Raw genomic sequence first — 16476 nt, 5'->3', positions numbered from 1 at the left:
CTTAAGATTCAGACCCTCACTAAAGTATTAATAACTCTTGAACATTTTCCCATTTTGTCACGCTACAAGATTCAATGTATTTTATTTGGATTTTATGTTATAGGCCTACACAAAGGTGGAGGGAAAATAAGTTTTCAACATTTTTTGCAAACGAAAAAATATGAAGAGTGTGCCGTACATTTATTCACTCTATTTATATCCCCCAGGGCATTCAGTGTCCTTAAAAACTCTCTTAATTAGTAAATAGACAGAACCGCTATGTTATTTAATCCCAGAAATATAAATTGCAGAGGCAAGCTTCTTCTTCCCTCCAGTGAGTTTTTATCCAGGATTGTGCTGTATTCAGCTCCATTCAACTTCCATTAAACCCTAACCAGCTTCCCCTGATGAAAGACGTCAGCACAGCATGATGCTGCCCCCACCGTGCTTCAAGGTGGATATGGTGTGTTCAGGGGGATGTGCAGTGTTGGTTCTCTGCCTCAGATGGTGATTCATGGGTGGATAAAACGTTCAGTTCAGTTCTGACCAGAGCAACTTCTTCTAGATGTTTGCTGTTTCCCTGGTCAGTGGAAATCTGCAGATGCAATTTCCTCAAGCTTAGTTTCAGCATAGCTTTCTAACTTTTTCATAAAGGCCAGATGGTTGACTAATGGATGTCATGTTGTCAGATTCTCCTACCTGAGCTGCGGCTCACTACAGCTCTTCCAGAGTTACCATAGGCTCTCCTGGACTGGCTTGTCAGTTTAGGTGAATGATCTTGCAGTAGTGTCACACCCTTTCTGTTTTCAAATGATTGATTGAACAGTGCTCCATGAGATGTCCAAAGCTTGGTTTGAAATTGTTAACTATGCTTTAAACTACGTTAGAAATGTATTTCTAACCCAGCTGATGTGTTGCTTGGTCTCCATCATGCCATTGTTTTCACTTAGATACCATAACATGCCTCACATAACAGCTGTTTTTATTCTGAGACTAAGACATGCAGAAATGGACAACATTTACAAATTAGGTGAATTTTAGATGCAGTTCCTTGCACTGGAATTTGTTTAGGGGTATCAAAATAAAGAGGCCTTGATATAAATCCACATCACAGTTTTCAGATTTTTGTTAGTAAAAAAAACAACAACTATAATTTTCCTCCCACTTCACAATTATCCCTGCTTTGTGGTGGTCTATTATAACAAAATTTATTTAGTTTTGTAGCAATGTGACAAACATTTACCATGGCACATAGTCGTTGAGCGAATCTCAGTTTTTGGTCAGTTTCTATCAACTAGCTTTGAATCTAAGAGGGTATACTCACTGGAGGGTACTATGCATTCCCCATGGCCTTGATATGCCTTTGGGCTGTGCAGAACGAGCTGGAGACCATCACTATGAACACAAGGTTTTATTCTTTGACCTGTTACATCCATAACCTGACATTGGATCAGTGGTGGACACAATGAATGAAAAGGGTATTCTTAAAAAAAAAAATGTGTTAAACAGATTAAAAAAGGGACCAATGCAAAAAAAAGTTTTAGATTTGTAATGTTATTTATTTTAGCACATCACGATTCAGACTCGATTTCTTCATAAGTGCATAGAAAATTCATGACTATTAATATGAATCTTGAAAGCTGAAGAACGTGGTACAGAAAAAAAGGCAATACTAAAAAGACATGGGAAATAAAATATTTAAGCAGATGGAGTTTTCAAATTTTAGTATTACAAAAAAAAACTATTAAAAAAGTGGAATAGAACAATAGAGAAGATATGTAAAGTGTAAATAGAAGCATACATCAAAAGTGAAAAACTGCAGTACTGAACAAATGGGTATTGGTTTGTTTGGATAACTTATGGTTAAAGCGTTTTATTTAATTTTTGATGACATGTTACCCCAAAGTTTGTATAATGTCATTGATATGCAAATCGTTTGTTAACTCCGATTTTTTTCTTTCCATAATCTAATTTGCATTCCTGTCAAAAATAAAAAGGTGACCACAGAATGAAGCTAGGTGACGTTTGGTGTAATAGCCCAAAGTGTTTAAAGCTGATCGGTTGGTTAATTAAACAAACAAGTGTGTGTTTTTTATGTATTAAAGACGCACCAAAAATATTCCATAAATTAACACTGCATATCTACGGCATAACTTCTGTTCAATGTTTGTTTATTTGTTTTAGTCAGACACCAGGTGGCGCGCTGATTGCGTCAGCTTCTTCGTGCAAAACGCCTGGCAGGTCCCGCAATGTAAGCGCGTGCGTGTGTGGCAGCGCGAGGCTCTGCTGGGCCAGAGCGCACGTGCGATGTGCGCGTCGTGTGCGGAAGTAAACAAGGCAGACGGAGCGAAACTTTAATTAAAGTACACGATGTCTTGCAGCTCTTAGATGTTTGACACTTTTGATATTAAACGCGACCACAGCAGAAACCAATAAATCCTCCAGTTTTCAGAGTTTTTCCTTCGTTAGCTAAACAAAATTTACTACTGTTTTTATTATTATTTTTATTGTTAACCTCAAATTGAGGCTTTCCGGGTGGCAGCAGAGGATAAGCTGTCGTCGCATAAATGTCTTATTTTCCAAGTGATTAAAAACGAAGCGAAGCTCCTCTTATGCGCTCTGCCAGGCTGCCCGATGGAGCAACAAAGTGGCAATAAAAATGCAGCCCGGGCATCTCCGACTGAAGGGGCATTTTCACCGCCCCGCTGGAGCTGCTGCCATTTCATCAAAGTTTCTCAGGCTCTAACCAGCAGCTCCAGCTGGAGGAGAGAAATCACTGCCCCCAGAGCCAAGAAGACACCGGAGAGAGGCTGGATTTAAAACCCGCCCCCCGGCAGGATCTCGTTCCCCCCCTTGAATAAAGAAAGAAAGGGAGAAAGAAAAAAAAGAAAAACCTCCCATTTTTCTCTCTCTCACCGTGTCTGTTTCTCACTCACTCTTCTCTCTCTGTCTTTCCCTCTGTCCCTCTCTCTTCCTCTACCTTTATCCCTCGCCGCTTCCCCCCCCACCCCACCACAAACATGGATCTCTCGGCGAGGTGTTTGCTTCTTCTATCATGCCTCGGCGTGATATTGGCGATCGATTTGGACGCGATCGACCCGGGCTACTACGTGGAGCCCGCTGCCACATCAGAGGCGATCGACTACAAGGATCCCTGCAAAGCTGGTGAGATCTTCTTTCTCCCCCCCCCTCCTCCGGCTCTGTTTGCGTTGCATGTACGTGTGGCGAAGATTTTCCTCGTCTAATGTTGGAGGTAGAAACGCGCAGATCGAGCAGGAGAAACGCTTTTTGGCGGAGATGACAGCAGTGGATGTAGTTTTTAGCAGGATCTTGAGAACACCGTGTGCAATTGTTTGGCGAGTGGAGTAGTTTCTGCAGTTTGAAACATCTGAGGCAAACGGGAGAAGCCACCTGGAAGGAAGGAAATATAGTTTTCTTTAAAAAAAATAAAAATGAGAGGGGGAAAAAAAAAGAGGTTCAGACCAGAATTGTAGAGGGGTGAAAAGTTTTTGCATTCAGGGCTTGTCTAAAAGTTGCTGCCTTTTCTCCGAAAATGCCAAGTTCCTCAATACTTTAGAGTTTAATTTTTTTTTAATGTGCTTGAAAAATCTGTGGCTGTCTGGACGTTTATATTAAGACTTTCAGCTTTTTTTTCCCTTCCTGGACAAATAGTTTTTTTTTCCCCCTACCGTCTGTTCACACAGCCTCTAAAAAGTGGAGGAGGGGAGAAAACGGAGTACAGTGGAGCTTAAACATCATGCACACATAATTCTCCTGACTCACACTCTAAACTATGAACATGTTTGTCTTCAGTCCACTGAATTGTCCTAAAGCTACCCTAGATGCCATTGTAAGCCCCCCCCCCCCAACCCCTCCTTTTTTTTTTTTTTTTTTTGCAATCTGAACTCATTGTCTTGCCAAATCCCTTTGCAGGGAGTTTGAGCAGATTGTGTTTTCCATCTGGTAAAAGTATTCAGGTTACTGACACGAGAGAGCTGGCTTCAGTCAAAAATGACCTCTGATGTCCTGGAAGTGCTTCCCACTTGGGAATTCAACATTTTCTGATGTGTCAGCTCGTTATAGATGACCTCATGGCCACCGACTCCGTTACCCAACTGACTCCTCTTCCTTTTTCTTTTTTTTTCTTTTTCTTTTTTTTTTAATTATACCTCATATGTCCAAGAGCTGAAAGCTGGACGTAAAAAAAACTTTTTGTAACTGGTGCAACCGAGCGGAAACGCGCCGAAAGGTCAGGCTCAAGATGATCGGTGTGTCATGTACAAGTCATCGAGTTGTTGTTTCCTGTGTTTGCTTTGTTTACGTTGAGTCACTGGAAGATGGGATTCATTGGACACTTGCAATTGATCTAGTTTCTAAAGTAGTTGTTGATATTAAAGATTTACGTGTCAGCGGGGACGTTCCCCGTTAGATAATCACCAGTCATGCTGTTTATCTTGGCAAGGAGGTTATCATCAATTACAGCCCAGTTTGTCCGGGCTGTCATTTCGCCATAGCGCTGCTGTTTTTCATAGTCTTCTTCACGGCACGCCTTGCAGGCAAGTGGTCTGAAGACGGTCACCCATATAAACGTTGTGCGTCCATCTCTTCTGAGCCTTGACCTGAGCTCCTCCTGCCTCAGACAATTGGTTTTATGGCACTCCTCTCCAGAGCTGCGTGTGGCGATACTTGGATTATTGATTTTTCTCCTCTTTTTTTCCCCATTTGTCTCTCACAGCGCTGTACTCAGACTATTTGATCGCTCTGTGTGGCTAGAGGTCAGCATTTTCGCGTTGCAGCGCTCCCGCTTAGCAAAATGCTTCGTTCAGCTTTGACCTGTGAGGAGGGCCCCTTTCGTAGCGCTGCTTTACAGACACCCAGCTTTTCATTAATTCTTGCGTAGTATTGCTGACACGCGACTGGGAAATTGTCCCTTTTCCCACCTTGAACATGTGCATGGTAGTTTCTATTCAGGTTTGCTGGTTCAATATTTTTTTTGAAAATCGCTATTTATCTAAAGCCACTGACTGAGATGTTGTCCACATGATCTGATGCTTTTATTTAAAGAAGAAAACCAACAATGACGGAGACTGCTGCAAAAATAAAAATACAGTTTGATTTTTTTTGAATAGTACATTATAGATGTGTCATTTATCAATTATTTTATTCAGTTGCATAAAATTAAGTATCTTTTTGCAATTTTGCTCTTTATAGAGTAGCACAAGCATACAGGGGTGACATATGCTGGTTAAAGCAACACGTGGGGGAGGGGCAGTGGTGCTTTACTCCGTACTTCATACTGCCAGTAAAAACACAGTTCAGTCTGGCTCTTAGCGTCTCGTTAAAGAGACGGTTAGGCCCTGGGCAGCGCTATAATGTATACATTTTTGCGGTTTTTAAAACATCACGATACCTTGATGCTGGTTACCAGCCCATACCTAAAGGCTCGTTAACCACATTTTGTCAGACTATGAATTAGGGTCGGTCTGCCTCAACCTCTGGAGTTTCAGTATTTTGGTCTCTTGTTCAAAAGTGATTATAGAACGGAGTAGACAGATGGATTAGGCTCTGCCTCCCAGTGGAGAAAGATGAGGGAAAAAAAGCAAAGTTCTCAATTTTACAGGGTGTATTTCAGCCCTCATGTATGGAGACACTCTGCTCCTGCACATTAAAATGGGTTTGTTTAAAGAAGCTAATGCAGTTCAGGTCTCTGAATTTAATACCTCCTTGACATTTGATCGTCCCGGGCATCTCTTAGAGGTTTTCCAACCAGGTCCCACTGGAAGGAGACTCTGCGACACACTTAAGTGTCACTTGAAGGACTGAATATCCTTTCTGACTGAAACATGCATCACTGGAGACAGATGGATGTCGGGGGTTTCTCTCCGGAACCCCTTACCTCTGCCGACCGATCTTAGATGGTTGGATGGATAAATGCATCCAAATAAAGTGAATGCTAAATGCTTCATATGGATGAATGCTACCCTTTCATATCGAAATAAAAAGGTTTACATTTTCAAATATTAAAACTTGTCTTTAGAATTCTAACATGATAGAGGTATGCACTGACAGAAGCAAGCAGAGCACTAAGACTGAACTAATTCAGCCCATTTAGGACCAAATCAGTGGAAAATTCCATGCTTTTGCTGAATTCACAACTTGGCTGCATCCCAGGAAGTCATTTAGGACTCTAACAAGCCTCTAAGATTAGAACCACTCACTTTCACAATTAAAAATGGATGAGAGGCAGACATGCTCATTGTCCTTTTCTGCTCAGATGATAATCGGCAGGGTCTCTGTGGTCGGACTTGTGTCTCGATTCAATGCACAGACATCATAATATACTTTAGGTCCCTGCGATGGCGCTGTCTGCACCGGAGCCTCTGTGCCGCCGTGGCCAGAGCCACAGACAGGTCAACCTCAGAATCCCATCCCTCGCTCGTGCAAGTGATTTCTTTTCACAAGGCTCAGGTTCTTTACTCTGATTGGCTCAAGCACTTCGCACAGACACAGTCATTCACCTTGTGCCAAGGACTTGCAAGGCCAGAGGATCCAGAGCAAGGGCGGCCGCACTTTCCCGTGCCAGCTCAGGTGAGGTGAGTACAGGCCGTTCATGAAGGATCCTGGCAGGTTCAGCCCTTTACTTTCCAGTTGGGGCTTGTGTTATTTGTAACACCATTCACCACTTTTCACAAACCATGAATTTTGTTATCTGTACAAGGCTTTGATGATCGCGTTCAACAGCATGCCTACTACAGGCGAACTGCCGAATAGAAATAGTTCAATGCTGGATTGCTGCACAGCCATGAAAAGTATGGCAAGGTATTTTCTGTCATCTTTGGATTCTCTAATTTTGAAGAAATTAAAAAGAATAGGGATGCACCAATCTGTGGCTGTGGGCCACCGCTTTTCCCTGAAGAATAAGTAAAAACAAAACCCTCTTTTCAGCTTTCACATGGAAAATTTAGCATTAACATTATTTTCTTATCAATTATATTTCTGATACAGTTGCGCAATATCAGTTAAACAAATAAATGCGATGTGAATGCTGAATATTGCATTATGTTATCAGTCACAGTTAATCTAAATTTTTTTAACCTTTCTTTTTTTGCATCACAGTAACATGAGCTTTAGCCTCGCAGGTACCAACATGAAGCTTAGAAGTGGGTACCAAGAGCAGTTAGGATCTAAACAAATATTGCATCCAAGCAGCAGTTTTGTACGATGATAGTAAAATTACAATTTTGATTCATATGCTTTTACTGTTGAAGTTTCATTAGTAAAAGAATTTAGATCTCAAGAACTACCCAAAGTTATAAAACTGTCTCTCTTCATCACTGGAAATCTGCAAATGAGTAAAGTCTTGCAGGTTATGGGACAGAGGTATCTGTTTAAATAAAATCCCTTCGAAAAGCATTATGACATTTGTCCTTAAATAGTTTGACAATTTATGGCTTTGTTGCGAAACTTAAAACGTTTTCTGCAGGATCATGTCAAAAGAAATGACGGCTAGTTCCAACCTAATACTTGACATAAAAAGCTGTAATTTAATGCTAGGTTGTTCAATCGTTCATTAATATAGCCTATCGTATTTAACCATTGATTATTTATAGAAGGTCTAGAATTGTGTGTCACGCAGCTCCGCAGTTAAAAAATGATTTAATTATTTTAATGCAAAGTCAGTGATTATACAGTTGACATTTTCAAATGCCTTTAGCCAATTAATATTTACCACAATTACCATGGTTAGCATGAGCTTCTATATGTATCAGCCAATCCCTAATCAGGGCCAGTCAAGCCTTATATCATCTGTTTCAGGCACAAAGCCAATTTCTGATGGTGCATACCTTTTTAAAAAAAACAAAAAAAAAAAAAAAGGTAAAATTTAAAGCCCTGTGTCGGCACACAGGTTAGCGCACGCGACCAATGTACCCATGCCTTTGTCCTCAACGTGGCTGCCCAAAGCTCCACTCCGGCCCGTGGACCTTTGCTGCATGTCTTCCCCCTCTCTCACAGCCCCCCCCCCCTTCCTGTCAGCCTACTATCATTAAAACCACTAGTGCCACGAAATAAAAATAAGAACACTTAATTTAATTTAAAGCAGGGTTTCCAGACTCGAGTGTTTTCCAAAAGATAAGCATGTGTTTGGAACAAAAACAAACTTTGTAATGCTTTCTGTCTTTTGCCAGTGATTGTTTAGCTCAACTATAGTTGTCAGCCCAGTAGGCCATGTCCACATAACCTACAGCCTTTCACCAAGAACGTTGTGTCTTCTGCCCTTATTTAGATCTTCGGGGAAACATGGCAGCTGGAGACAGATGCTGCTCATTATCCAGCTCCCTCCGTCCTGTCGTGCTCTGGCAGGGTGATGGGTCTGCGTTCTGTTGGACTGCTGCAGGATTGAGCCTTTAAGCAACACTTAAGCAGATGCTTTTCTTTTATCATGGAATGCAGACCCTGTAGCTGAGCCCACGCTGAGTGTTTTTCTTTCTTTCTTTTTTTTTTTTTTTTTACATGACAGGACCCCTGCCTCTTCCCTCTCGGCAGGGTTCGGGTGATTAGGGAGCTGATCCATTGGGTTGTTTCAGTGCATTAGTTAGAACAATATGTTTTGTCGTCAAGAGCTGAGTATTAACTAATCTTGCATCACGTTATTACCAAGTCTGGGTGTGGAGCTGAAGTAACAACAACAGCTTTGGGAGTGCTAATTGAAAAGACTGAGGATGCCCATTTACAGCACCACAAGGAGCAGTCATTCTTTGCTTTATCTCATATGCAGCGCTTGGAGCGGATACCTAACACATTCTCAGCTAAGAGGAAGATTAATTCCACATTAAAATTTTACTTTAAATTTGCTCTTTGCTCTCTTAATGCTGTGCAAATATGCACTTGTCAGCTTCACGGTCTGAAATGGTCAAACTAGGTTTAGGGAAAACTCTTAAAGGTTATGCTGAATTATTCATCCTTGCAGAAGAAGTCGGATAGCGTGCGATGAATGATTGGCAGGCTGATGAATCATTGGAGGGAGTTCGACCGGCAGTGGAGTATATCAGTAATCAGCAGCGGCGGTGACGATGAGCCGGGGAATCCAATCTGCTAATGGGCTTGATGGAGTGTGAAATGTTAAAGGTGAGGCGGCCTCTTGCTGTGCGCCCTTTTAACTGAAGCCGCTCTCATTTTGTCAGATGGAAGCTGCCATGTGGTGACAGTAACTCCAGCTGTGGGCGCTGAGGAGTCTGGCTTTATTAGAGAATAATTACTTCACTCTCCAGCTGATGTTTGTGACTTCTCTGGAGCCTCTCACCTCTGATTATGCCACAGCTACCTTTTTAAAAAAAAAAAAAAAAAAACGAGCTGTGTGGTTACACAAAGTCCTGTCTACCCCCCCAACACCCCGCTGGCTCTCTTGCCTCAAGCTTAAATTGCGGCGTTAGGAAATGTCAAGGTAAGCATTCTCTATAGAAATAACAGCTGGTGTTGTTTTTACACAGGAGAGGGGTGCTGGATTAACACGCCAACAGCTCCGCTTGAAACAATTCATCATCCAAGCTAAAATTGCGTAGCTACGGAGAAAGCTTGTCTTGAAGTTCGTGCTTTGCAAGTTCTGCTGCCTGAAAAGTAAATAACAATTTTTGAAATAAGCTGCCCACACAGGGCTGCTAATAGCTAGCAGCCCCTCAAGACCCAATCGGTGATACTCACCCTGTCATCATATGGTAATCACCCTAACGCAATACGCTATCGGCCTCTATAGGTATTCAAATCGCTGCGTTTGTTTCCAAACACTAACCGTGAAAGGCGGTGCCAGGGTATTGTGATGCATTTAGGGTTTGTGTCGGTGCTGGGAAAAGGCCGTCCGACTGTCCCCCCCCCCATAAGCCCAGCCTCCCAAAGGAGCTGCGCTTCCAAATATAGGCCGATATTTAGTGTCCGTAACGGCTTAGTATTGATGTTGGTGCAGGTTTCCACAGCAGATGTCCCAGTGCTCGATTCCCCTGATGCAGATTTATAGGAACAGACCAAGGGTACGTGACGCCCAGAGGTCAAGGATAGGGCATTACACAAACCACCGGGATTAATATGATTGAGTTCTCACGGCTAATCCTACTGGCTGTGGTGGCTGACAGTGGAGCAGACGGAGATGAGCGGGATTATGGTGGTTTAGATGAACGCAAATAAAATAAATAAAAACATTGGTGGGATGGTTGTCTTGTGCCTTATCTAGATTCCTCTCTCTCTCTCTAAAAAAAAAACAAAAAACTTGTACCCTGCTGTTTTTATTACAGTGGACGCGTATCACCAGTTTTACATCTGCAGCCGGTGACATCTAGGTGATGAATAATGTTTGGAAAGAGATCCAGCCCTCCTCTCTCCGGTGATCACTTGCCATCTGCCACTTCAGCTTGGCTATAATCTACAGCGCGACACAGCAGTGTCATTGTGTTTGCGCTTCACATTATTACAGAGCCCCTGTATCTAGTTTATCGCAGTTCTCCACAGCCTGGCTTCAATCCCAGCCCTGCGTCGAGAACAAAAGGATTCCTTAAACCGCGTGTCTGCGGACAATTAAAAGCAGGAGACAAGGGTATTAATTCAAAATCCCTGCGAGTTTTTTTCCATAAACCTGCAACGGCGTCTCTAGGGCGACCGCTGTGCCCGAGAGAAATGGATCTCTGAGCCAACTGGGCCGTGCGGCTGGCACGCTTTCATCTTTAAGGTTGCTTCAGAACCACAACAGTGAATGATAAAGTCAGTCTCTACGACATTGCTGGAGACTTCGGTGCGCTTTTGTGAAGGTGGGAGAAAGCTTCTGCTTTATTTGGACACTGCTTCATGTAATGCTGCATGTACAGAGCAGTCCTTGCAGAAGTATTTATATCCCTTCAACTTCTTCTGATTGTGTCATTTAACAACCACCAAATTCAAAGTACTTTATTGGGGTTTTTAATGTGATACAACGACACAAAATGGCACATAATTGTGAAGGGGAAGTAGAGAATTAATCAAAGAAGGAGCCAATAGTGCTGAAGTGACTCTTGAGAGCCACAGCTCAAGTGGGATTATTTGCCAGCAAGAGGAAAGCCATTTTTAAAATTGGGCCAGAAGAAATATTCTCTGCTATTTAGCACAAGCCGATTCTAGAGGTCATTGTGTGGCATCGTTTGGAAAAACTGATCTTGGTCAAGCTGCTTTTTCGTATTGATTAATATACGAGTAATATACAAGACCTCCTGATTTCTCTATAAAAAACATCTTAAAATGGATGCTGGAAAGCCTTTTACACATTTTCTAATTTTATAACATTGTTCTTTTCCCTGGTATTGTTTTTTTTTTTATGGCCCTGCGATAGACTGGCGATCTGTCCAGGGTGTACACCGCCTCTCACCCATTGACAGCTGGAGATAGACACCAGCAGCCCTCGCGACCTCAATAGGGATAAGCGTGTTGGTGGAAAATGGATGGATGGATGTTTTTTTTTTTTTTATGTATTTGACACCAACCTCTCAGTGGGATTAGAGATGGAAACAATAGCCACTAGCTACAATCTCTCACATATTGGTAATGTTCATAAGTATTTATCATCCCATTTTTTTTTTAAAGATAAACTGAACTGAATTGAGCCATGTAGAGACAAGCAATCATGGTGAAGAATTTGCTCTGATAAGACAGGACCAAACTTAACCTGTTTAGCCTCCTAATGCAAAATGCTACGTGTGGTAGAGAACAAAGACTTGGGGTGCATTCACACCAGCCCTGTTTAGTCAACTTTAATCAGCCTCTGATTCGTTTGCTCAGAAAGTTCAGTTCATTTGGGGAGGTGTGAATGCACAATCAAACTCTGATGTTGACCAAAAAGCGGACTCTGGTCTGCCTCAAAACCTAGGACTCGGCTCATTTGATGTGAACTCTGCAGCGGTTTGAATACTTATTGGAATACGAAGCGGACCTAGAGGCCGTTCCAAAAGTAGGAAGCGGGCTACGGCGCAGGGCAATCTAGGTGATTACAATTGTAAGTGAGCAATAATACTAACAAAGTAAATTATATATTTTAAATACCTCGCTCGTCGTCTGTATAAGTGTGACATCAGCTCAGTGAAGCTGTAAGCGCCCCTGCTCACTCACCTCCGCCTCATACAGAGCCGTGTCACCCGCCTTGTGTAAAATATAACAATCACCATGGTCCTCTGCCTCGTCCTCCGCTTATATGAGCCCACTGTTGAATTTTTCTCATCTGGCAGACTTGCCAAAGACAGCATTGTAATCACATGGTTAAACATGTTGCCCTTCCATTTTGTTTATATTTTCGCAGAAAAGGAATTTTCTTCAATTACAAACAAGCTGTAAAACTTGCTTGTAAAACAATATGGCGCCCCTGCTATTGTAAACAAGGAAAATGTATGCTGCTGCTTGTACTACACAGTGATCTAAGAACAGGCCTCTCTTCACAAAAAAATTTTGTAAATTAAAGTGCCTCATATTATGGTAAAAATATAATATATTTTCCTAAACCTATATTTAGCATTGCATGGTATTCTCTTCATGGAAGCCCAAGAGCCCATTGGCTAATTAAAATACAGATTTTCCATAAATTAAATGTTGAAAAATTGTACATTTGAATTAATCGATTTATCGCCCAGCCCTAGATAAAGGCCAAGTCATGTTTTAGACTGGTTCAAAGTCCAGACCTAAAACCAATTGGGAATCTGTGGCTTGACTGGAAAATTGCTGTTAACAGATGCTCTCCATCCAGTCTGACTGAGCTTATGATTTATTCTAAAGTAATAAAAAAAAAGTTCAGGCCCTGGTTGGGCAAAGCTGGTAGCAAAAAACTTACAGCAGTTTTGCAATTGAATACTTATCAGTAAAATACCTTTGCAAGGCCCTGTATAATAAAACAATTTAATATGAAAAAACCTGCCATCAAATGCAATTTAATAGTATTTCCAAATTCTTTTCTGCACTTGGATCTCCAGCACTGTCTGTTCCTGTAAGCTTTCCTGAGAATCAAATAAAAAAAAGGATAAAAAGAGAGAAAATGTTACTCTGTAGTGGCTCCATCTAACAACATCTGGTAACTTCTACATATCAGTAAGTGTGTTATTTGCGGATGTCTCTCAGTATAGATACTGGCTGCTGACAGTCTGGTTTGTCGCTCAGATTTGGTCAGAGGTACTGTCTTTTTTTTAAAGTAGAAAGTAGAAGATCCCTTGGGCTACTGGAACTCAGACCTGTCCTCTGTACATGCCCTGTCTTGCTCCTTTTCTTATTGCTGTCATTAACCTCTTATCTTTTTGTACTACGCTGCATCCTCTATAGCTTGCAGGGTGCCTGGAAGTCGTTTGCATTGAACAAAGCCTCTTCCAGAAAGTTTTTCTTCAGGTTAAAGGGACTTTAAATTTTTTCACCCTTCCTATCTTGCCTTGTACATCTTTGCGGCCGTGTGTAGAAAAAGGAAGCACCATTTGCTGCACAAATGCATGGATTAAAACAACCAAGGATCAGATTTTCCCAAAATTGGTTGATTGATTGATTGGTAATTTAGATACTGAAAAATCTGATCTTTTCCCTATAAATTAAATGCATCAAAACTAAGAACTCTCACAATTTTAAGTCAATAAATCTAACAGCCAATTGCAGGTAGTTTGATGCATTTTATGAATAAAACAAATCAGATAGAGGTTATGGACATATGATTTGCGATATAATTGGGAAGGATTTTCTAATCCATTCTTTTTCAGTTTGATCCAAGACTACTACCTCCTATTATAATTTTCTTTTTATGTTTTAAGGTCTGAATTGGCAGGTCACTCCTAAAAAAAAAAGAGACTTTGTATCAGGATCTGTACTAAAAGTTAAATACAAACAAAATAAATCGTGTGTGTGTGTGTGTGTGTGTGTGCACACGCGTTTAGCTGTGGGGAAAGCTTGTGTCTGGGAGACATAATTGAAACGACTACCAAAGAGCACCTCATTAACCCAAATTTAATTGCACTCCTGGGTGCCTTGGCTTTCCAACAAACTGACCAACCAAACAGGCATGCAGAGGCCTGTCATTTTCCACTTTGCTGCACATCTGCCTTTCCTATTGAAAACTGTGCTGTGGGCAGAGGGGATGTGTCTCTTTCCTCTCAATTCTTCCTTTCTAGCTGTCATCTCATTTTCAGGGATGAATGTCACCCCTCCTCCTCCTCCTCCTCCTCCTCCTTTTTTCTTTTCCACCTTCCTTGAAAAACTCCTCCACCTCCCCGAACTCCTGCGTACAAACTGGACCATAAATCCGGAGAACATGCTGGCGTTAAAAGCCTATAAACCTGAGCACCCCGTCTCTGTGGAGAAAACTTCTAGCAAAGGGGCATTTAGCAAGAAATCTAATAGCACACATTCCTCATAAAGTGGGACTGTTTGGTTATTTTCCATCTCTTTGGCCTAATTAAAGGGCTCCTACACGTTCAAGGTGCCCCATATTCCTCCAAGGAGGCAGCGTCAGCACGTCATTATTTCATAAAGGGCTGTGACAAAGTATTTGCCCTCTTACAGATTTCTTCTTTTTTTTTTCTTTTAACATGTTTCAGATTATCAAACACCCTTTGTTAAATCCTTAACTAATTATTTAATAACCATAATTAACCATTTTTTTTTGGTTCAGTTTCACTAGTTGGACCATCAAATCTGTAGCAATCAACAACATCTCTTAAATGCAACCCGTCTGACAACAGGAAGTAGGGTAAGAACCTGAAAACGCAAACCATCGAGAGAGACATCGGCATCTATCAGTCCAGAAAAGGATACCAGGCAATTTCATAATGGAGAACCCTCCCAACGAACTAATATTTCTTCAAGAACACAATGACAATTAATTCAGGAGGTCACAAAAGAAGCCAGAACGGCATGGAAGGCGTTTTAGGCCTGCTTTGCCTCTGTTGGCGTCAGTGTTCACGACTAAACAATAACAAAAAGACTGAGTAAAAAGTACGGCTAAACAACAGCTGACTTACACAAACACACGGACCCGTCTCACATTTGCCAAAAAACAACAACATCTTGATGAGCCTTGAGAATCTGAGTACATTTTCAGTGGTCTAGTAAAACGAAAGAGGAGCTTTCTGGGAGGTTGTCGCCCAGTTACGTCTGGGTTGAAACTCTCACAGCATTTTAGAAAAACAACATCACAGCTACAGTCAAACATGGTGGCGACAGTATGATGTTCTGGGGGTGCCTTTCCACTTCATGACCCGGACAGCTTGCCATTATTGATGAAACGATACGTTCTGCTCTCCTCCTGCATCTCTGAAGGAGATTGTCCCGCCACCGGTTTGTGACCAACTAGCTAGTAGGAGTCGATTACTTTCCTACAGATGGGCCGATTGCTTACGGCAGCTTCTTTTCCTCAAATAAACAAAATCACCTTTTGATAACCTCTTTTAGGTTTACTCAGGTTATCTTTGTCTGATTATTATTTATTTGAGGATCTGAAACATTTAAGCGTGCTCAAAATGTGTCACTTTGTCTGATGGTTCCTATCAGAGGATAAAATGTTAGTTTGGTTGACGCTAAACATTTAAGCTCAGCTTCATCACCTATGTTACAGAAGTCGATGCGATTCACATGACGTGTGTGAGTTGTTGCTCTCTTTTCCTCCCGTAACTGAATGGAGACATGGCTGCCCTGGAAACCAAAGTAACACACTGCTGTCCCACAGCTCTATTTTTATTGCTCTGCAAGGAAAGGGTAAACAGAGCGGAGTCAAATAAAGAAAAGCGTATACTTTCCTACGTGTGCCTCGAGCGCTTTGACTGGGGCTCCAGTCAGCCTACTCCGTCTGTGCAGGAGGAGAAGCTGCAGTGAGGAGTGACGCTTCTAGCTGTGTTAACATCCTTTCTGTTTGTCTGTTTCAGCTGCCTTTCTGGGAGACATTGCTCTGGACGAAGAGGACCTGAAATCTTTTAAAGTGGACCGAATCATAGATTTGGCTCAGAGAACCGTCCAGATCATTAATCACACAGATACAGGTAACCTCCAACAAGGAAGCGCTGCACCAAAGTGACAGTTTAAGGCAGCGATGCTCGAGGCAATTTGTTTTGGATCATTGCTCTAAATCAAAGGAGTAAAATAACAACAATTCCCTCTTTGCTGGTTTCTGCCGGAGGCATCGTGTTGTCTGAGGACATCATGCTCTGTAACGCCGCAACTGTCGAACCACTCGGATCCTCTCCACCCTGCAGCCATGTGTGTGTGTTTGTGTTTGTGTCTTTTAAGCCCTCTTTAAATGTGCAACACTGAAGCAAGGTTATCAGTACACACTGCTTAAACCTCCAAAATAAAGTTTAAGAATTATTGCAGGGCTTTTTGTGGCGGTGGATTAAATGCAACAGCTGTGAGTCAACAGAGACCAGTGGCTGCCCTGCTCTATGGGCGGGAACAGGAACCAACAGGTGTGCCCAAGTCAGCATCTGTGTTTGAACGGGGCCAAGTCTCTGCTTTTTTTTTTTTTTTTTCCTC

General features: G+C 41.9%; 1 protein-coding gene across 1 annotated transcript in view; it reads left to right on the top strand.

The window, feature by feature from the left end:
- The first annotated feature begins 2883 nt into the window (after positions 1-2883).
- The window catches only part of bmp1a (bone morphogenetic protein 1a), a 49308-nt gene continuing 35715 nt past the window's right edge, over positions 2884-16476 (top strand). Inside the window, exons 1-2 of the mRNA XM_012863281.3 lie at positions 2884-3144; positions 15873-15986. Of these exons, the coding sequence (XP_012718735.1) occupies positions 3000-3144; positions 15873-15986 (259 nt within the window). The 5' untranslated portion in view covers positions 2884-2999. The remainder of the gene's footprint in view (positions 3145-15872; positions 15987-16476) is intronic.

The sequence above is a fragment of the Fundulus heteroclitus genome, chromosome 12 (genome assembly GCF_011125445.2).
Source record: "Fundulus heteroclitus isolate FHET01 chromosome 12, MU-UCD_Fhet_4.1, whole genome shotgun sequence".
Classification (NCBI taxonomy): domain Eukaryota; kingdom Metazoa; phylum Chordata; class Actinopteri; order Cyprinodontiformes; family Fundulidae; genus Fundulus; species Fundulus heteroclitus.
Note: the sequence above shows the minus strand (reverse complement) of the source record. Positions and strands in the feature narration are given on the sequence as shown.